Here is a 23483-nt window from a genome sequence, read left to right on the forward strand (position 1 = left end):
GGGAGGGGAAGCGGGAGGCAGGGAGAAGGGGGAGAGGAAGGGAGAGAGACAGGGAGAGAGAAGGAGGGAGAGGGAGAGAGAATGAGAATGAATGGAAGGATTTGGGGTCTAATACTTATTATTACATTTTATTGGTAAATTAAAAATAAAATTGCTTGCTTATATTCTATTTGAATTACCTGAAGTTAATTAATCATTGTTAAGGGCCAACTAACTTTAAAAGCTGCCCAAATGAAATGTCAGGCTGCAGAGTGTGATGTAAAAAATCACATATCTGAAACTCAAAGAGTTCAGATATATACAAATTCAACATTTTGTATCATCTCACTCAATGCCCAATTATTTGAGTCTTCATATATTTAATAATTCAAGTTAAATAGTATAAAATATTTTTCTGTTAATATCAGAAGAAAATATTTAAGTGATGACAAGTACAGAGAATTAACTGTATTTCTTAAAATAGTTAATATATTTTTGAATCAAAGTAACAAAATTTTAAAGACTAAATAAATTAACCCCAAGATATATGACACCCCAAAATTTCAACCTCAAAATTAAATGATCTCTTCATAAGATCTTTACAATGAAATTATTTCCACAAATTATGAGCAGTGCTGAGAAGCTATAAACTATAATACACTACTTGAATTTCTTTTTCCCAAGTACCAAGGATTGAACTAAATTTGCACTTGCCATGCAGGTGCTTATGCCATGAGCTACCTCCCCAGCTCTACCTGAATATTTTTATAAAATTAGTAAGCACTATAACACAGGCCAATAGGACTCACTGGAATTTATAAAACATTCTAATATCATATATAAATGCATATATGTAAACATATGTAATATTCTATTCATTAAAAATGTATGTTTAAAAGTACCTTTTATATTTAAGATAATAAAAAAGAAAATAGACTGTACAAACACACTTATTTATGGCTACTTAAAACAATTTTTAAACACAACCCCAATTTGACATTTAATATTTTTAATCTCATTTTAAGTATTTATGTACATATAAGAAGTATTTCATATAGTTTATGTGTACGATATAATACATATATATATATAAATTATAAAACATCCATAAAACAATTTAAACTTTTTCTTTAGTCTTAAGAAAATAAAAGAGCAACCTAGGTAAACAAAGTAGGAATAATTTCATAAAATATATGTTCTATATGCTCAGAACAAGATGCAAAATTAGTCAAAAGAAAATTTGAATATTCAAATAAGACATGACATATAAAATAGGAACTACAAATGGGGGCTTGAGTGCATGTTTTTTTCAAGAAGATACAAAATCCAGGTCACTGGACGAAGATTACATGATTGAAAAACTTGAAAACTACATATGGATATGAGTAAGAAAAATTCATAGGAAGAGATAAAGGGCAGAACAAATGGGCAACAGGAAAACAACACAGTAAGTGGGAGATATTAAAAAAAAGTCACTGAAGGGCTGGCCAGACAGCTCAGCAGATTAAAGCGCCTGCTTAGGCAGATTCAGGGACTGGGGTTCGATCCCTGGCATGCTGTGCTGGTCCCACCCCGGGATGTGCTGAGACAGAGATTGACTCAGAGCATGGTGGCACGTGCCTGTAATGCCAGCACTTGAGGGGCTGAAAACAGGAGAATCACTGTGAGTCCAATCTGTATAGTGAGACCCTGTAGACCCTGTACTAAATACAGAAAATTAAAAACAAAAATTATAAAAATATCCTTGAAAAACAAGATAAATTCCATGTAGAGCAAGAAAGAAAAAAGAGGAAGAAGGAAATAAAAAAGCTACTGGCACAACGCACAGAAGAACCACATAGATAATTCTAAAAGTTCTTTTAAAAATGTAATGTTTTTCTAACAACTAAAACAGCTAATGTAATAATACATGGATTATGAGTCTGACAATAGTATATGCACTTTTGGCAAAACTAAAAACCAAAAGGACTGCCTACTATATAAGTGGTTGATATATTGTGTCAACTTGGCCAGATGATTCCACTGCACAGTTCCAGCTGGTTGGGGCACAACTGGTTCTGCCCCCAGAGTGACTCAGCACAAAGAGACCACATAAAGGGGCTAAGGAAGTAGTTGATTTTCCACTTTGTTGGAGGAACTTCAGTCTTTGCATTCGGCTTGGACTTCATCACCTGGTCTGCAGCGCAGACTCTTCGGCCTCCAGCTTGGATCCTTCACCTTCCATTCTCGTGGACTCTTCAGCATCCATTGCAGACTCTTCAGTCTTCCGTTGCAGACCCATTAGCTGACCAAGAGACTTGCACGAAGCACAGCAGTGAGCTTCAGACCTTGGGACTGAACTCCTCAGTCTGGGGTGTGCAGACGCCCTCTGCACGCTCCCTCATCTGACTCTGTGGCTGACTGTCCTAAGCCAATCTTGTAATTCCTTATACATTGTATATTTTGTGTTAATATTTGTTCTTTATAGTATATCTGTTCCTCTAAATAAAACCCTGACACACACATATATATATATGAGCTGAGCTATCTCCCTGGCCCCCATATGATATATTTTTAAACAGGAGTAATATCTAATTATCAAGCTTTTGTCAAAGCAGTACATATGTTTTATGATACTGTTCCAAGTAAGAGGGAATTTTGAAGAACAACTTTCTAGAAATATAGATCAAGATACTTACCAAATTTTACACTCACTGATTCTGATTGGTACAGAAATTGAGTACACTTTCTACCTGCTATTTGAGCACACATCCGTATTACCAGAATTACTTCACAGTAAAAGCCGTACATAAGTCTTAATCTCACTACTTACATTAAATACAGTGATTATCCCATCTTGGCAGACATACTCTATCAGCTCTTCCCCTACAAAATAAGATTAATTCTTCTATTCAAAAAAGTAAGTACCTATTATTGTTTCAACCTTTAGACAAATGCTAAAAAAGGCTGAAAGAAAATTTAATAGTAGAAACTTTTTTTCCGGTAGTACTAAATATTGAAGCCAGAACTTTTGCACTAACCTATATCTCCAGGCCTTTTTATTTTGAGACCCAGGGTTATGGTAAGGTGCCAAACTGCCTAGGCTGAGATTAAATTTGCAATCCTTCTGCCTCGGCTTCACAGACAGCTGAGGTTAAAGGCATCCACCAGCATATCCAATTTATAACAGACTTGATATTAAACTGTAATGTTTGCTAATAAATAGCAAGGAAATACTAAAAATACTCTGTACTTTTGTTTTATTATACTTATGCAACTCAAAGTAAGTACTTGGAGCTATTAATTAGTTCTGAATGTAAGCAATACATTAAACTGTGCTTTTGTCTTAACAGTGTAACTTGTGATCTTTTCAATACTACTTCCAATATACAAGGGAGACAACAATAATATTCAGAACATTACTGAATCATACATTTTGTAAGATAGCTAAAATATTACAATTGGACATTAAATGGTATATACATTTTCCATATATATTTTTATCTATCTATGATTTTAAACAGGTATAAAACAAATTACACTGTCATTTCCTTTAAAAATAAAACCCAACAAGAACTTTCTTAGAAATTTTAAAATGTGACCACAATAATCATTAAGTTTTTCTCTTTAGGGGGTAGAGTGAAAAAAACAGAAATATTAGCACAGAATTACTTGCCACTCTAAACATGGAAAACACTTCTTTTTATCAGCATTCTGGATTCATTTATGCTATTTCTCACACAAAAGAGTTTTTATTTTTTAAATTTTTATTCATTTTAATGAGAAAGAATAGCAATGAAACAGTTTCAATACAGGTTAGTAGAACATTTACAATAATACATTGCATATTGTTGTCTTCGTAGTAGTAATTCAGAGGTCAAGATGCAGGCATGATATCTTGTCTAAACAATATTAGTACAAACTTTTATTCTCAGTGAACTAAGAGAAAGTAGCTATATATCTATCCTAACTCTCTTGTACACACACACACACACACACACACACACACACACACAATTTCCTTCCTTTTTTTCCACAACAAAACTGTTCTTTATTTACATTTTTGTGAAGTTAGTAACACATGATACTAGATTGCCTAGCAACTGATAGCAAACCTTAACCAGACACAATGTTCATCTCAGGAGTGAGGTAGCTCGTTTACTTTAGGCACTGGGCCAAGTCCCACCTTCATATATTGGATCGATTTCCTAGCTTCTTGGCTTCTAACATATCCCCCTTTTTCACTATGCTTTTTCAGAGATGAGTGTTCCACTGCAGTTAAAGGAGCTATATTTGCAGAAGTCTTTAAAGGACCTTTTCATACTTGAAACCAGTCTAAAGATTGTAGCTACTTGAATTCAGCAAAATAACCTAATATAGTCCAATACTCCATAATAGTAGTGGGTTATCAGCAGAACTGGCAATTGTTAGAAGTTGTTGATTTGAGCCCTTTAAAGATCAACAAATTAATATGGCATTACTTTTATACCTTGTGGTTATACTTTTCTGCTGGATGATTAAGACCAAGTTAAAGCGAGACATATGTAACTAAAAAATGTAACTTTTGCATCTGACAAGGTCAGTCAAATCCCTTCAGGGGATTTACCTTGTAGATCTTTTGTCAGTGTCAGCCATCTGATTGAGTCATGGCCATTGCTTGACTAATTTCCTCTCTATGAAAACCTGAGAGAAATTTTTCTATTTGACTCTCTTAGGCATACTATACATTGTTGATCACTTTCCACTGTGCCCCCATAATCTTCTTGATCAGAAAATTTGGAACACCACTGAGATACTGAGATACAGGATATCACAGCTCAGATTCTCTTATGTCCTGAGTCCTCACTGACCTTGAAAATACTTTACATATATCAACATTCTTTTTAAAAAAGGTTTCTGAGTCTAGGCATGGTGGTCCAACACACACCTGTAATCCCAGCATTTAGGAGGGTGAGGTAGGAGGATCACTGATAGTTCGAGGCCAGCCTGGGTGACATAGTGAGTTCAAGGTCAAACTAAACTACAGCGCAGTCAAACTAAACTATAGGGCAAGACCCTGTCTCAAAATAGCAAAATAAACATTAAAACAATAAAATAAAGAAAGCTTTCTGAGGTACACTGTATCCCTCCTCTCAGGGCTGCAGTCTTTTGCTGGACAGTGGCCCCAGGGCAAGGACAAGACCAACCACCAACTTCAAGCAGGTTCTAAATTTTGCTTTCCCATGGAACAGGACAGCAGAGCTCAGTGAAAACTAACCAGAAGCCTACTCTTAGACAAGGTCAATCCTCAGAAAGAGAAGGGAACAATCAAGCCTGAGACTTTTGGAATTTAAATTCAACACTCACTTGGATGCCTGCCTTGTAGCCTGCATCCAGCAGAGACCAGAGGGCTGATTACACTTTCCATCTAACACAAGAAGCAAGGACAAGCCTTAGTTTGGACAGTAACCCAGTTCAGGATGGTAGGACAGAGCATATTTCAAAAAGCTATAATAAGTCCTACAAATTGGTGGATATATCTTGACTGGCTGGGGTCTCAAAAATCCAGGCCTTAAAAATCACTCATTTAAAACCACAGGAATTTTTTTATTTGAACATTATCTGACTTTTTTTTTTCTTTTTTTTTTTTTTTTTTACAATTTTCTATTATCTTTCCTTCAAGATTTTGTCTTTTTCTTCCTTTGATTTCTCTCCTTTTCTCATTTTCTATCCACTTTTTTCCTCTTTCTCATCTTTCATTTCATGCAGTTAACTATTTATCTTTTTTCTTTTTTTCGTTTTATTTTTCCTACAACTGCAATTATTATTACATTAATTAATATTGATTTCCTTTTACTCCTTAATACAACCTTCCATCTCACTTTTCTCTACTCCTCCTATCCCACTGATTAATTTCTCAAATTTTGCTTTTTCAATTCTGCTTCCCTAGGACTTCTACCTTTATTAGCATAACTACTAAGCTTTATGCGTCTCTAAGTAGCTAATTTTATGCAATTGCTATTGAATATCATTCTATTGTTAGTAGAAGTTCCATTTAGTAGATGTTTATTGCAGGTCAACTATAGATCAATACTTGATTTGACTCAGTATTCGTACTATAATTGTAAATCTTTTTGTGGTTAAGGCTACATTATTAGTCATCAAGGTTTGTCAATACTTACTTTGTACTTGATGCTACAACTGATGCTGATTTTATTACTATAGCCAAGGTGACATAGCTGTTGCTATTGGTTTTGTTGAGATGCCAATATCTGAGCTTCCTTCATCAAAAGACATTTTATAATTTACAACTAAATTTAGTAACATGGCTTCAAGTATTGGAGTTGTGTTTTTTTCTAGTTTCTGTTATTAAATATCTGGGTCTCTGATCCACTTTGCTCTTAATACAAGATGACAGAGACATAGTTGCAATCTTTACATCATATAAATGTCCAGTTTTCCCAGGCCCGTTTGTTAAAATAGGCTGTCTTTTCTCCAATTTTATTTTTGCCTCTTTTGTCAAAAATACAACAGCTCTAGGTGCATGAATTTACTTCTGTCTGCTGCTCCATTCCATTGGTTCACTTGTTTGTTTCTATACAAGAATTCTTTTGTTCTTACCACTATGGCTTTGCTGTATAATTCAAAATCCAGTATTGTAATGTTCCCAGCATTGCTTTTTCTGGTCAAGATTACTTTGATTGGTACGGTTTTTATTTTTCTGATTCCGTACGAATTTTAAGATTAGGATTATTTTTTCCAGATCTGTGAAGAATATTGTTGGCACTTAATAGGCATTTAATCTATCAATCACTTTTGGTATAGCAAACACTTCTATAATATTCTTTCAATCCATGTGCATGGAGGTTTTTCATTTTTCACTTTTCTTAAATTTCCTTTTGTTTTCTGCAACTTTCATTTTAGAGATCTTTACTTCCTTAATTAGGTTGATTCCCAAGGATTTAATAGTTTTGAAGTTATTGGGAATTGAATTATCTGCTTTGACTTCTTTCTCAATGGGTTCATTATTGAAATGCTATTGATTTTTGTATTCTGCCACTTTGCTGAATGTGTAAAATCTAAAAGTCTTATAGTGGAATTTTATAGGTTTGTGTAAAGAATCATACCATCTGCAAATAGGAATAACTTGAGTTCTTCCTTTCCTATTTGTATCTCTTTGTTTTATTCATAAGACTGTTCTAGCTAAAGTTTCAAGTACTATCTTGAATAAGTAGTAATAATAGACACTCATTTCATGCTTTATTTCAAATGAAATCCTTTTTAGTTCTTACATATTTAATATGGCACTAGCTGTGAATCTGTCATATATGACTTTTACAATTGGAAGTAGCATCCTTTTAGACCTAGACCTTCATGACCTTTACAGTTTTGAGAAATCTGGCGTAATTCAGATGGGTTTGTCCTTATAAATGATTTGGTATTTCTAAAAGCTTCCAATAATCTTTCTTTTTTTCTGAAATTCTAGCACTGACTGATGTGGTACCGAGATGTCCTCTCATGGACACAACTATTTGGATTCTAAATGCCTCTTTTACCTTGTTATTCATCTAACTTCCCACATTTATAAATGTTCTACAATAATTTCAGTGAACAGACTTTATCAGCTATTAGCATGTACTTTTACACCCTCCTTCAATGTCAGTGCTTAAGTTTATTTTTTAGAGCTCTTGAATAACATACACTTATATGCACATATGTATGTGCTGTGGATTGAATTAGCTACTCTCCCTTATTTTGTACCAGGAATCAAACTCAAGAACTTGAGTTTGCCAAGCAGACACTGAACTGCTGAGCTGTATCTCCAGCTAGGGTCCCAATGCTGAGCTATAACCCCAGTCCCTCCTTTTTTGTAAAACTTTAAGTTGCTAAGGCAGGGCTGGGGAGATAGCTCTGTAGAATAAGCACTTGTCCCCAGTACCGCAAAAAAAAAAAAAAAAAAAAAAAGAAAGAAAGTTACTAAGGCAAGGCTAGAACTTACAATCACCCTGTTTCAGCCTCCTAAACTATTAAGATTACAGGTTGGGTAATCTTTAAATGCTTATCATTCCTTTACTACTAATTACTCAATTACAAAATGTGCACTGTGCCCTCAAATCTTGATATCCTCTCTTCTGACTTATCTTGCTTATTCCTGAAGCTTTCCACTGAGTTTTTAATTAGACTTAATCTCTTCAGGGAAATGGCATTTACTATCTTGCACTGTCTTCCTCAATTCATTCAACAGCTTATTTGTATCTTCACTCACTGATCAATTGCTTCATTCAGATACTGGTCTCCTCTTTTATCTCATTCTACTTATCATTTTTAAAAATTTTTTCGTTGGTATTTCATCCATTACAGTACCTCTGGTATTAGTTTTTTGAAGGGTTATGAATTTTGAAGGTATCTAGTTGCCTGCTTTTCTCATGATTCTTGTTTTTGTGTTGATATTTACACATCAGCTGAAACAGAAATTTCCACACTGTCATGTAGAGATTTCTTCAGTAAACAAGCCTATGATGTGAGACTTGCTCTGAATTTTCTCAGCATGAAAGCAGTCAACCACCCAAAGTACTAGGTTCAATCTCCAGTACAGCACTGTAAGAGCAACTGCTAGCATATCAACATCCAAAGAAACAACCATATATAAAAATATAAACATATATATAAGTATTTTAGTATTTTAGAGAATATATGGCATTCAGGGTCTCGCTATTAGATTGGACTCATAGTGCTCTGCCTGTTTACAGCCTCCCAAGAGCTAGGATTATAGGTGTGCACCACACAGCGCACCTCATGGGTGGGGCCAGCAGGGCAGGCCCAGGTATGGAACCCCCTAGCCCCTGTGCCTGTTTGTAGGTGCTTTAATCCACTGAGCTATTTGGCCAGCCCTTCAACATATAATGTAAAACTTTTTAAGCTCTTGACTCTTTCAAGAGAAAGAAAGGTTTCAACTATAATAGTTACATAACAGGGAAGATTTGAGAAGTCATGTAAAGTGAAGAAAAGATGATTAGGAATGCATTATAAATGCAAAGTAAGAGAACATACAGGAAGACTAAAATCCAATAAAGAAACTAGCCAAAACAAGCCTCAAGAAACTACCCTAAGTTGGGGCTGGTGGGGGGAGGGAGGGAGAGAGGAAAAGATAGAGAGAGAAAAACACTACTGTCAGTAGAAAACAACATAGAAAAAAAAAAAGAACACAGTAAGACACTACATAGCCAAAACAATAATTAATTCTCATATAATTACCTATACACACATGCCTCCCCATACAAAGGGCCAAAAATATTTTAATGATATTATTTACATACAAGAAAAGGAGGGAGGAATAAATTCAAGAGAGCAAAGAAAGCAATAGGAGATGCAATGGAGATATAAAAGGAGTGTGACAGAAGACGTGATGATTAAATCCAATTTGAACTCACAAGCAGAAATTCACCAAATCCCCTGAAAGAATCTTTCTTGTGAGAAACCATGATGAACCTCAGACACTATAGGGCAATAGTTACACACTAATTAAAGAGTTATACACTATAGAGTATAAAGTAATAACTATAATTTGTAAACCCATATATACATACACATGCCTTTTCTCTTCCCCCCCCCCACAAAAAGGACAACAACAAAAAAAGGAAAACAAAAACAAAGTCTGTGCTATTTATACTGTAGTATAATCCAATCAATTCTTGGATTTTTCAATTCTGCCTGACAAAAGTGTGGGAAAGAAAAAAACTATTCTACATTTCAGTATGCAGTTTATTTCTGCTTCTAGCCACATAGGAGAGGCTCTTTAGAGTGGGCAGAGGCTGAGCTCTATCCTTTTGTAGGTGTGGCTAATTACTCAGATAGACCTGCTAGTGGTGGGACTAGCTCAAACCTACTAAATTAATCTCTTCCACACCTGGGAATGTGTACACTGGAAAATTTGGGCTGAATCTGTTCTTTAAGTAACCTGTGGGCAAGTCAGAAGTATGGGTTATAGCTCCGGAAGTTTCCAGTCTATCTTTAGAAGCTATAGTTGTGTGCAGCTTCGTTTACTCCACCTGCCTCTGAGCAGACAGAAGAAGGATGGGCACACACATGTTCTGTGTTTATACTACGACCTCAGGTGCCAGTCTGCTACTGGTCCCAGCATTGGTGTTCCCAGTCTTGGACACCCTCCCACCGTAAAATCCCACGTAGTTGAACTTGTTGCCACCTGTAATATCCAAACTACCAGTGCTTTATATTACCTATCTTCTCCTACCAAGATTCTTCCAATCCAGAGTTTTGTCTCCTGCAAGTCAGAAGCTGTGGTTTTTCAAACTCTTGATTTTGGTTATAGCACATCACAGTCATCTTTCTTCTGGATTCAAGCTGTCACAGACATTAACTTCCTCTTGCTACTAAGGTTATAGTCACATGCTGGAGTTATAGAAAATGTGAGGGTTGTCTGAGCCTGTGGTTTGGATCTGTATTATGGATTGATTTGTGAGTGTAGGCTACCTCCAACCCACCATCTTCTGACTACTCTAGGCTTTGTTTTCAAAGATATACATTTTGCTGGTTATAAATTTCTAGACTGAAAATTTTCTCTTTCAATTCTGTTTAAGGCATAGTTCTATTGTGTTCCATCTGCTACAGATTTATTCTTTGATTCTTTGTATTTAATGTTCCACTCCAATCCCAGGTTGTTAAAATGCTTTCCATTTCAAACTTTAGGCAACTGAAATCTTGGATTGGTGTAGTTTTCTTCTCCTTGAGTTCATTAAATTCTAGAACCTTTGGTTTTATAGTTTTCATCAAATTTGGAAAACTTGAGCTGGTGAGATAGCTTGGTGGACTAAGCACTTGCTTAGGCAAGCTCAGGGACCAGGGTTTGATCCCCGGCACCACATGCTGCACTAGTCCTGCCCCTGGGTGCACTGAGTGGGTCACCAAGACCAGGCATGGTAGCCTATAATCACAGCCCTAGGGAAGGCTGAAAACAGGAGGATCACTATGAGTCCGAGCTATACAGTGAGACCCTGTGCCAAATACATTTTTTTTAAAAAATTGGAAAACTATGGACATTATTTCTTCCAATATATTTTTTATCTTCCTTCCCCTTTTTGGGATTCAATGTTCAGTCTGCCTGATGTTGCACCAGACACCTGTTCATTTATCCAGTCTTTCACACTGCACAGTTTCTAAAGCAACTTCCCTAAAGTCAATTAATCATTCCTCCTATAATATCAATATTTTTGGTAATCCCATGAGAGCATGTTTTCACCTTATTCATTTTATTCTTATCCCAGAGAGTCCACTTCTGTGAATATGATCGTGCTTTCATCTACTTTTTGAATATATAAAATTGATATATTTATCTTAATATCCTTAATATTAATTGTACCTTGTCAAATTCCTCAATTTCTGAATCTGTTGGCATTTTTATTTTCTCATTACTGAGAAAATTTTATTATTTTATTATTATTTTATTATTTTTTTCATAGTTCATAATATTCAATTTGGGTGTTAGATATTATGAAATTTGCAGTCAGTTGCTATTATATTCATTTAAATGATTTTGAAGCATTTTTCTGGGAGGCAGCTTTGATCTTTTCATGGTTTGGCTTAAATTTTGGTCAACTTGAGTAGGCCAGTTTTTGGTGTAGCAATTATTTGGCTCCATTAATTTCTGAGTATTCTCCTCACACTAGTATCACAAGATTTTTCCATTCTGGTGAGAATGTAAACTAGGCCCAGTCCTGTGTATGCTACTGGAACTGTTCTACTTACTATTCCTTTCCACTGATCTTCTTCAATCCTCACATCCATGCACCAGCCCATAGTCAAGTGAAGACTCAGTAGCAGGCCTTCTGGAGACTTAACTTTTTAAATTATTTTTTATTAATTTTATTGAGAAACAAATAGCAATGAGACAGTTTCAAAACCAATTAGTAGGACAATTTCAATAATTAATCATTGCATGAGACTTCTAAACTTGTACTTTTAAGCAGCTATTTGCTCTGTGGTATCTTGCTTAGAGGCTGCACACATCTTGGCTTCGCCAATTTCCCAGATTGGTCAATTGAGAGAAACTGGTGGGCTCCTTAGGTTCAATTTTTATAACGAGGACCTGAAAAAATCTGTCCAGGCCATCACCTAAGGTAGTTTAAGAGCTCTTCTTGTTCATTTCCCTTCTCTAAGGAATCTTGTTTTGAAAACTACTGTTTCATATACTCTAGTTTCATTATTTAAAGTGAAAAGATAAATTTAGTAGCAGTGACTCAATAACAAATTAAGTCAAAGTTACTATTTAAATTTATAAAAAGCAAATTCTAAAACTTCAAGTAAAAGAAACGGTCTGCTTTCATTTCTTTTCTTTTTCCATAATTTTATTGAGAAACAAATAGCAATGAGACAGTTTCAAACCAAACTGGTAAGACAGTTTCAATAATTAACACATTGCATACATTCTTCCTAGTGGTTAATTGCTATACAAGATGCGGACATGACATCCTATTTACAAACACTATTAGAACAAATCCCTCTATTCATTAAGAGAATGCAACTATATATTTATCCTAACCATTTTGAATACACAGATACAAAATGGACATTCATCTGTATCCTCTTTTTTTTGTTAAGTTCTGTTATTTGAATCTTATAGATGTGTGAACTCAGCAAAATATTTCAAAAGAGTCCAGTAGTCCATAATAGTATTGGGTCTTCCACTTCATTGGCAATGTCAGAAATTGTTGACCTGAGTCCCCTACAACTCAACAAAACAGCATGGCTTTACTTTTTATACTTCGTTTTTATACTTTTCTGCTGGATGGTTAAGACCAAGGTAAAGCAGGACCTATGCAACAAGAGTTGTAGCTTTTGGGTCTGAGAAGGTCGGTGAAATCCCCTCAGGATTTATGCTGAGATCCTGTACCTCAGATTGTAGAACCTTTGTCAGTGTCAGCCATGTGGATGAGTCACAGCCATTGCTTGGCCAATGTGCTCTCTGTGAAATCTTCTTTCATTTCTATAGGCCAAAATTTCCAGAGAAACAATGCTTTACTTTAAAAAATGTTTCTTTTTAGTTAGAAGCTCTTGATTATTGAGAAACAAATAGTATGTAACTATCAGCTTTCTTTGGATCCTGCTAACTGTACTTAATATATACACATTTACAAAGCATTCAAAATATTATTACTTACTCAATGCAGTCTGCTATTGCAGCAACTGAATGTATCCATATGATAGCATAGCATGCTACATCTTAAAATAAACAGGCAAAATTACTTACACATTTCCCAGGAGCAGGATTAATCACTGAATTGGAAAGCATATACACACCTGATATCCAAATTACAGTTGCCAGTTATCATTTCATACAAAAAGTGATAGCTACACAGCAAAATATCTTATTCTTAATTGAGACTATATATGAATAAACATTTTATTGTGTTAAATAGCAAGGAATCTATCTAAGAATATGTAGCTACTACCGAATGATTTAGGAACTAACTAGTGTCACTGACAAAAGACTGAACTGTATGAAAGGCAGTAAGGATAATAAATGGGGCTGGGGAGATGGCTCAGTGGAATAAGCGCTTCTCTGGCAAGTGCAAGGGCCTGAGTTCAATCCCCGGTTCCGAAAAAAAAAAAAAAAGTAAGGATAATAAAATTAAATGTTTAACTCATTGATCGTACAATGAAATTAAATTATTCATGACTGAATTTATAAAATAATAATATTTTTAGAATGAATATAGGTTATCCCTTATTGGAAATGCTTGGAACCAGAAATGCTAGAGATTTTGAAGTTTTTAGGATTCTGGAATATTAGCATAGACTTTATTGAATGACCATCCTTAATTTGAAAATACAATATGCAAAATCTTTTCAATTGTGATTAAAAAGTTTCAGATTTTGGAGTATTCCATATTTAAGATCTTCAGATCAGGGTTTTCAACCTATACTGAAATAAGGGGACAAAATTAAGAATTTGTTCTCTTCTAGAAAGATTGCAAAGTAGTAAGCAGAAGACAAAGAGCCTGTCTGAGATGTGCCGTACAGACTCTGGACTACAGAAATATGAGGAAGAGAAGAAGGAAGGAAGCAGGAAAGTAAAGACAGAAACTGCAACACAGAAGAAAACTGAGCCTTCTCCCTGAGTCAGGACTATGTTGGAGGAATAGTTTAAACCTACAGAAAGACAGTGACTGCTAGCAAGCCCAGAAGCCTCTACAAAAATACACAGCAGTGGAAGGAAGCAGGAGATGTGGAAGACTGCACTGGTTGGTGCTGAGCGCTACTGGTTCAAACATCCTACAGGAGAGGGCAGTTGGCCACAAACCATCTTGGAGAGGGGCCAGTAAGCTTGGAAGTCAAAACAATCACTGGTCCAGCTAGTGGCTCTCATCTGAGTTAAAGCCGACAGAAGGTGCAATGATTGCTGCAGGCTGAATTGGTCCAGTCCCAGCCTCATATCCAAACACTAGTCTGAAATTAAGGGATAAAGGTGCAGGCTTCATGAGATTATCCAGTGCCCTATCACAAAGCTATTGCTGTTTGCCAGATAAAGCAACAAAGGTCTGTACTCTGTAATCTGCTGTCTATTAGTGACAGCAGAGACCTTTTTTTTTTTCTTTTCTTCTTATTGTTTGATCTTGTTTTATATGAGTGTGAATGTGGTTACTAGTTGTTTTTTTTTTTTTTTTTTTTTTTTTGTGGCTGTTGTTCCATTCTCCTCTTTCTTTCATTATTTCTTTCTTTTTCTTTCTCCTATTTTCTGTACTAGTTTCCCAAAATTTGCATCATCTCCTTCATCTTCCAGTCCTGCTTCTCTTCTTCTTCTTCTATTTCTGTATTTTTCCCCTATCCCCTTTTAAATTTTCTCCCCCAAGGGTAAAATTGACATATTGACAGATTATTTACTGCACACAATTTTCTGATTTTAGATTTTGCTACATAACCACAAATCTAGTTCATACAGTCAAAAGTAACAAATTCAAGGGCCTGAGTTCAATCCCCCGTTCCGCAAAAAAAAAAAAAAAAAAAAAAAAAAAAAAAATAAAAGGCCTGGTTTCAACCCCCCGTTCCCAAAAAAAAAAAAAAAAAAAAAAAAAAAAAAAGTAACAAATTAATGGTTACCTCAGTTGTCATTTTTTAGGCTGTACTTAATATTACTGCTACTGATGATTCTACTACTTTAGCTAGGGTGACATAATTATTCTAGAGCTTTTTTTCCTGGTATATCAAGACTGAGACTGCCTAAGGTTCATACAAAATACTACAAGCCATTGCCAAAAACAAAAACAAAACAGGGGCTGGGACAAGTAGGCAGCCTTCTAATCTCCAATAAATTAAAGAGGTTTGTTCTTGCAATATACTCAAAATTCAAAAGCCTGGAAGACACTTCTGAAAAGAAGTCATTTCCTAAAGGTTCTAAATACTAGTAATAACGCTATTCACATAGGCAACTTATAAGCATTAACCCAGGAATTAAGCTAAAAAAAGAACACCAAACAAGAAGACATGAAACCCTAGACTTCCAGCTCACCAAAGGCAATCAGGTAAAACAATCCAAAAGCTACCCATCTGGACTCACTGAAGTGGTAACAACAAAGCAAATGAAAGATGCTCTAGAAAAAATCAAACTAGAAATAATTACAAAGATTACCACAAAGATGGTGATCACATGAAAAACCATGCTTAGTGATCCTAGAACAGCTACAGATTAAAAGAAAAAATAGATGCGATGATGCATTAATGTTCAACACAGGAAATAAATGGAATTCATATAACAGATTCAAACAGATATGCAGGAGATTAAAAATGCCACTGAAAGTATTTAGTGCAGGATAACCTAATGTGAGGACAGAATCTCAGATATGGAAGACAGGATTGCAATGAGCCATAAGGAAATGGAAGATTTCTTAAAAGTAGCAAGGGAACACATGAAATCAATCCAGCAGCTGCTAAATGATGAAAAGAATAACATAATATTACATGGAGTCAGGCTGAGGAGATAGCTCAGTAGAAAGGTCCTGAGTTCAATCCTCGGTAACGCAAAAAACAAAACAAAACAAAACAAAACAAAACAACAACAAGATTAAAAGGAGTCAATGAACAAGCAGGAAATAGTAAAAATGACATGAACAAAGTGTTCCACAAACATCATGGCAGAAAACTTCCCTGGCAGAAAAAAACCAATTAGCCATGATCAAAAAATATACAGCAAGGCATAGTCTAGACTCCAGAAATCCAATGCAAAAATATTAAAAGGTCTTAAGAGAAAAGAAACACATAACCTATAAAAGAAAACACATCAGAATCATGGGAGATTTCACAACACAAACCTTCAAGTCAAGGAGAGCTTGGAATGAAGTATTTCAAGTCCTAAAAGAATATAACCTCCAACCCAGATTGATGTACCTGGCAAAACTATTTTTTAAAATTGATGGAGAAATAAGATACTTAAGGACAAAGAACACCAGAGGAAATTCCTGAACATCAAAACTAGCACTCCAAAATGGTCTGAACAACATTCCAGAAAGTGATAATAAGGACTACAACTACATGAAGATCAATGGAATCAATCTACTAAGCAAGGCAAACAACTAAACACAGAGAGAAGGGGGCTGGGGTGCCAACAACAAGAAAATAACATGACAAAGATAAATCAGTACATATCAGGTATAACTATCAATGTTAATGGTCTCAATTCACCAATCAAAAGAAAAAAAGCTGACAGAATAGATCAAGAAACAAGACTCAACAATATGTTGAATACAAAAAAAAAAATTCAATTCAAAAACATAATCACAGAGTGAAAGTCAAAGGATGGAAAACAGAACTTTATCATGAGACAGGAACCTGGAGAAAAGCAGGGATAGCTATTTTGGTTGCAGACAAAATGGATCTTAAGCCAAGACTAGTTTAGAGAGACAAGAGGAAGTGATAACAATCATAAAAATAAATATAAAGTACCAGTGCAGCCAACTATATAAAACAAATATTAAGAGAAAAAATAAATCAAATAAGCATTAATATAATTGCATTAGAGATCTCAATATCCACAGTCACAGACAGATCAACTAGACAAAAAGCCAACAATGAAATATTAGAAGCAAACTTTCTAACAAATGGACTTAGTACATGTCTACAGAGTATTCCATTCCACAACAGCAGAACACCCATTTTTCTCTACTGCACATGGGACACTCTAAAATAGAGCACATACTAACACACAGAAGAAACTTAGGTAAATGCAAACTAGGTGAAGCTACATAATAATCCATATTATCAGACCATAGTGCAATGAAACTTAAAATCAATGGCAAAAGAAACAAGAACTTCATAACCACACAGAAATTAAATAACAACCTCCTGAACAACTAAAAGGTCACAGATGAAAGAAGAAATTAGATAGTTCATATAAGAAAACGACAATGACACTACAACATACCAAAACTCATGTGAGTCAATGAAAGCACTCCTTTGAGGGACATTTATAGCACTGAAGACCCGTATCAAGAAAACAATAAGCTCAAATAAACAATCATTGTTGAAACTTAAGCTGCCAAAAAATAATAGGCCAAACCCAAAGATTATATGGGGAGTCAATTATAAAAATCAGAGCAGAAATTAATAGAATGAAGACTAAAAAAAAAAAAACAAATAATCAATGAATCAAAAATTTGATTTTTTGAAAGATTAAGTAAAACTGACACACCTTTCAACAACTTTTTCAAAAAAGGAAAAAAAGACTCCAATTCATGAAATTAGGAATGAAAAAGGTTAAATCACAACAGATCCTGCAGAAATCCAGAAGATCATTTACCTACTTAGAATTTGTATTCTAATAAGATAGAAAACAAAGAAGAAATGGGCAGATTCTTAGATACCCATGAACTGCCAAAGCTAAATCAACAAGATATAAAAAATCCTAAATAAATGATTAAGCAATGCAATTGAAGATGTAATTAAAAGCCTACCAACAGGGCTGGTGAGATAGCTCAGCAGACTAAGTGCTTGCTTAGGCCAGCGCAGGGGCCAGAGTTCAAACCCTGAATCCACATGCCCCACTAGCCTGACCCCCGGGCACACTAAGCGGGCAATGGAGTCCGGGCATGGTGATGCATGCCTGTAATCCCAGCACTAGGGAGGCTGAAAACAGGATGATCACTATGAATCCAAGCTGTGTAGTTAGACCCTAAACAAAAGAAGAAAGAAAAAAAAAAAAACTACCAACAGGGTCTGGTGAGATAGCTCAGCAGACTAAAGTGCCTGCTTAGCAAGCTTAGGCAAGTGAATGGACTGCTGGTTCAATCCTCAGCACCACATACTGTGCCAGCCCCTGCCTCCAGAGGGGTTGAGCCAGTCATCAAACAACACAAAACAAAACAAAAAAACTCCTACCAACAAAAAAAAAGTTTAAGTCCTGATGAATTCACTGCTGAATTTAGAGAAAAGACATAGTTTTAAAAATTAGAGAAAAATTTAAAAAAAAAAAATTAGAGAAAGGGGCTGCGGAGACAGCTCAATGACTTAAGTGCCTGCCTGGCAAGCACAAGGTCCTAAGTCTGATCCTTGGTATCACCTCCTCCAAAAAAATAAAAATTTAGAGAAAACCTAGTAATACCACTACTTCTCAAATCTCTAATTAAACTGAAGAGAAATAATACCCCCAAATTCATTCCTGGAAGAAAGCATTACCCAAATATCAAGACCAGGGAGGGATCCAACCAAAACAGAGAATGTAACTCAATCTCCCTATAAACACAGATTATGCAAAAATTCTCAATATGATACTGGCAAACAATATGGGTAAACATATATAAATCGATAAATGTAATACACCACATTAAGCAAAGGTCAAAAACTATATGATTATCTCAACAGATGCAGAAAAAGTGTTTGACAAAGTTCAATACTCATTTATGATAAAAACAGTACAAAATTGGAATAGATGGTCTTTATCTCAATCTGATGAAAGTCATCAATGACAAACCAACAGCCAACGTCATACTAAATGAACCAAAACTGCAAGTTTTCACTCTAAAATCAGGAATAAGGCAAGTATGTCCACTTTTGTCACTCTTATCCAATACTGTACTAAAAACTTTAGCCAGAGATTAGACAAGAGAATGAAATAAAAATAAAGGATAGGAAAAGAATAAATCATCATTATTTGTGAATAACATGATGTTCAACACAGAAGACCCCAAAACTCCCATCAAAAGACTTCTAGATTTGATAACCAAATTCAGTAGCATAGCTGGATACAAAGTCAACACTCAAAAATCAATAACCTTCCTGTACACATAACAAAACCACTGAGAGAGAAATTAGGGAAACAACACCTTCCAAAAAATGGAATGAATTTAACAAACGAAGTAAAGGAATGAATCTAACAAACAAAGTAAAAGACCTCTACATTGAAAAACACAGGACTCTGAAAAAGGAGATTGATGTGAATATCAGAAAATGAGAAGGTATCCCTTGTTCTTGGGTAGGAAGAACAAATATAATGAAAATGACCACACTTTGAAAATTGTTATACATATTTATTTTTTTAAAAAAGTTTTAATTTTATTTATTTTTATTTGTGTGTGTGTATGGCCAGCTCAGCCCACCAGGGGGCGGGGCTGGCTGGCATGTGGTGCTGGGGAATTGAACAGCAGTCCCAGTGCTTTGCTAAGCTTGTTCTAAGTAGGTGCTTTAGACCACTGAGCCATCTCACAAGCCCTGTTATACATATTTAGTGCAACTCTGATAAAATAAAATTCAACAGCATATCTCATAGAATTAGAGAAAACAATCCTAAGATTCATTTGGAACCAGAACAGACCTAAGATACCAATGGGAATGCTCAGCAACGGAGGAAAGGCAGGAGGCATCACAATCCTAGACTTGAGATAATACTTCAAAGCTAGTGTGATAAAAACAGCATGCAATTAGGAAAAGAAAAAAACTAAACTAACAGATCAAGGGAACAGATTAGAAATGCAGAAACAACTCCAGACATACTTGCCACCTTACCTTTGTAAAAGGTGCCAAACACATTTAATGGAAGATATGCTTTTTGGAAAACAGTATAAAAAGAACTGGTTTTGTACATACTGAATTTAAAACTAGACTTATACTAAACTAAAATGGAAATGGATCAAAGCCATAAACAGAAACATTAAATCTTCTGGAAGACAGAATAGGAAGAACTCTTGAAGACATTGAAAAAATGTTCAACATAACTGGTCATTTGAGAAACGCAAATTAAAACAACATGGAGATTCCATTTCACCTCAGGAAAAAATGGCCATTATCAGGAAATCAAGGAGGAACAAATACTGGCAGGTCTGTGGGGACAAAGAAACACCTCTCCACTGCTGGCGAGAGGTAGACTGGTTCCACCACTGTGGAAATCAGTGTGGATATTCCTCTACAAACTAGGACTAAAGGCTGTATTTGACCCAGCTATTACCTTCCTTGGCATCTTTCCGCAAGAATTAAAAGCATCATACCACAGTGATATATGTACACTGCCTCATTTTCTCTTCTCTTGTTGCTAAGACAAATACCCAACACTCAAAATGAAGGAAGGAAAGATTTATTTAGCCCACAGTTACTGGAGGTTTCGGTCCATACTCAGCTGGTTCCAAGGCAGAGCAGCACATGGCAGAGGGTAGCAGTTCATGGCAGCGGAAGGCAGCAAAACAGCAACAGCAAAAGGGAGAAGTAACGGCAACAACGGCAACAGAGAGGATGTCTGTTTCTCTTAAGTGGCATTCAGGCTATCTGCTGAAGGCTGGCAGTAGTACTCACACCCATAAACCCAGCAGCACTCACATCCATAATCCAGTGGATCATGAGTTAATCACAAACTCCAGAAGTCTGCCCCATGACTGCATGAGGCTTTGCCGGGGACAACTAGACACAAACCATAACACACACCCATGTTTATAGCAGCACAGTTTATAATAACCAAGTCCTGGAAATAACCTAAATGCCCATCAACTGATGAATGAATAAAGATGTGGGTTTTTTATATACAATGGAGTACTACTCTGCCATGAAGATGTGCTCAAGACATTCCAAGGTAAATGGATGCACCTTTAGCCCATTCTCCTGAATGAAATAATTCAGACACACATGTTTAAATACCACATTGTTTCTCTGGTGTGAGAAATGGGAAGCACACATAAGTATACACTTTGTATACAAAATATATAAGATATTGTAAAACAGGAAAAAATATTCAAATGGGGAGGAGAACAAGGGAGTGGGGAGGGGGACAGGAAGTAAAGGATTGATTATTTATTTAATTTACTTATTGTATTTTTGAGACAGGGTCTCCCCATGCAGTTTAGACTGGCCTTGAGCTCACTGCTCAATTTGTAGAGCAGGCTGGTCTTGAACTCCCAGTAATCCTGCCTCAACCTCCTGAGTGCTATGATTACAGGCATGAGCCACCATAACCAACAAGGAAATGTTTTAAGCAATGAGAAAAGAAGGGCTAGGGAGATAGCTAGATGATCTAAGCACCTGCCTGGCAAGCATAAGGATCTGGGTTTGATCCAATACCACATGCCAAACCGGCCCCAGAACGTGAGCACCATGCCAGCCACTGAAACCAGGCATCACAGCACATGCCTGTATCCTAGCACTGGGGAGGCTGAAACAGGAGGATCACTATAAGTCCAAGCTGCATAGCAAGCCCCTCTATGAAATAAATAAATAAACAAACAAATAAGATTTTTAAAAAAATTTTTAAAAAGAAAAAAAAGGGAAACAAACCTTTTGTAAATGCGGAGGGGAAGAAGAGTTGAAGGGAGGGTAAAGAAATGTGAAAAAAAAAAAAAAGAATCAAGTTATATCATGTAGAGGTTCCAATTCTGGATGATGAATGTGATCATTACGTACACCTAAAACGTACCAATAAAATATTACAAAAAATCTTGAAACCTTACACAAATATCATGCTCACTAGGCTTAAAAAAATCAGAAAACTAGTAAAAATTAAGGGAAAAAATTATTCTGCCTTTCCTATATGAACTATATTTCTATATAACCAAACAACAGCTAAGAGAAAATGTCTCTTTACTACAGTGTTCTAGTTATAGAAAAAAAATGATAGCATACTCCTATTTTGCAGGTATGCATTACCAAGAGTTGGCACAAGAGAAAGATCTGCCTAGCAGAAAATTATCAGTATTACCTCCATCATCTTTGAAGCATTCTTGCTGAAATAAAATAAAAACACAGCAGCCCCTCACTTATCATGGAGGTTATGTTCCAGGCACCCCTGCGATAGGTGAAAATCAGCGAAGTAGCGACACTGTATTTCTTTTAGTATTTATATATTTTTAAGGCTTTATAAACCCTTCCCACACTCTTATAAACCTTTCCCACACTTTTAAAAGTACTTCTAAAGTTATTAACCATTTTCTATACTTGTAAATCTACATAATTTTAGCAACATATATATATTATACGGTATTGCAAAAATCCCATGATATAGCAAAAAATCCGTGATAAATACTTTAATATTTTTGGAAAAAGCGCAGAACAGTGAGTCTGCGGAAGTCGAACACAAAATAGTGAGTTACTACTGTAACCTGAATTTTATAAAACTGTAGTAAACTATCCAATTTACAGGTTAAAATGTTTATTAAAAACAGTGGATGCAAATAGATAACTCTTAATATTTGGGAGACATGATCTTCAAGAAATGCATTATCAAGAAAGGAGCAGTAAGATGAGAAAGAGAACAAGAAGTGAGAAAGGCCTACAGATTTTATTAAAAAGTCTTAAAAGACCTATATCAATCTAGCACTGTAGAAATTTTTATTTCTATTTGGACTTTCTAGGCAGCAAACTATAGATCCCTACAGAACACTATTATCAGCATAAAAAAATAATAAAGAATTTGCTTATAAATACACATAATCTTTCAGGAAGAAACTAGTAACATGACACTTGGAAAGGAATCAGATGACCACATGTGAGGGGTAAAAGGAGATTATCTTTCAAGATATTTGAACACCTGGTGATATAGTTCAGTGGCACAGCGCCTGCTGGGCAAGCACAAGGTCCTGACTTTGATTCATGGTACTAAAAAAAGAGCTCAATGCAAAGACGTTGGGTACAATCTCCAGCACTGGAGAAAAGAACACAAACAATATGAACATATAATTAATGGAAAAACATGTACTGTTGAAGTGCAATTTCATAGGTTCCTGAAATAAATTAGTAAATGCTTAGAGAAGCTACTTTGAATTAAAGAATGACAATAGTTTTTATTATCCAAAATAAAATTGTTACCTCATCATATGTATATCTGTAGTCAGCTTTCTTTGATTTGAGGTCCCATAAGACTACTGTTCCAGATTCAAAACCAATCAAAAGCTGTAATAAAAAAGAGGCACATTATCTACAAATGATACCAATAATATACAAAATATTTATTTACTGACAAGTGTAAATATTATTACCTGTATGCTTCAAGCATTAAATTATAATATAATTAATAAATGCACTGCTAATTACTAATCAGACAGTTGACAAACGAGAACATGTACGTG

The 23483-nt window shown here is 35.4% G+C and overlaps 1 protein-coding gene across 3 annotated transcripts in view; it reads right to left on the reverse strand.

The window, feature by feature from the left end:
* The window catches only part of Stxbp5 (syntaxin binding protein 5), a 190057-nt gene that overhangs the window by 109148 nt on the left and 57426 nt on the right, over positions 1 to 23483 (reverse strand). For all 3 annotated transcript variants that reach the window (XM_023705777.1, XM_004645484.2, XM_004645485.2), the window contains exon 7: positions 23224 to 23307. In XM_023705777.1, coding sequence (XP_023561545.1) covers positions 23224 to 23307 — 84 coding nt within the window. The remainder of the gene's footprint in view (positions 1 to 23223; positions 23308 to 23483) is intronic.

This window comes from Octodon degus, unplaced genomic scaffold (assembly GCF_000260255.1).
Source record: "Octodon degus isolate 3935 unplaced genomic scaffold, OctDeg1.0 scaffold00229, whole genome shotgun sequence".
Taxonomy (NCBI): Eukaryota; Metazoa; Chordata; class Mammalia; order Rodentia; family Octodontidae; genus Octodon; species Octodon degus.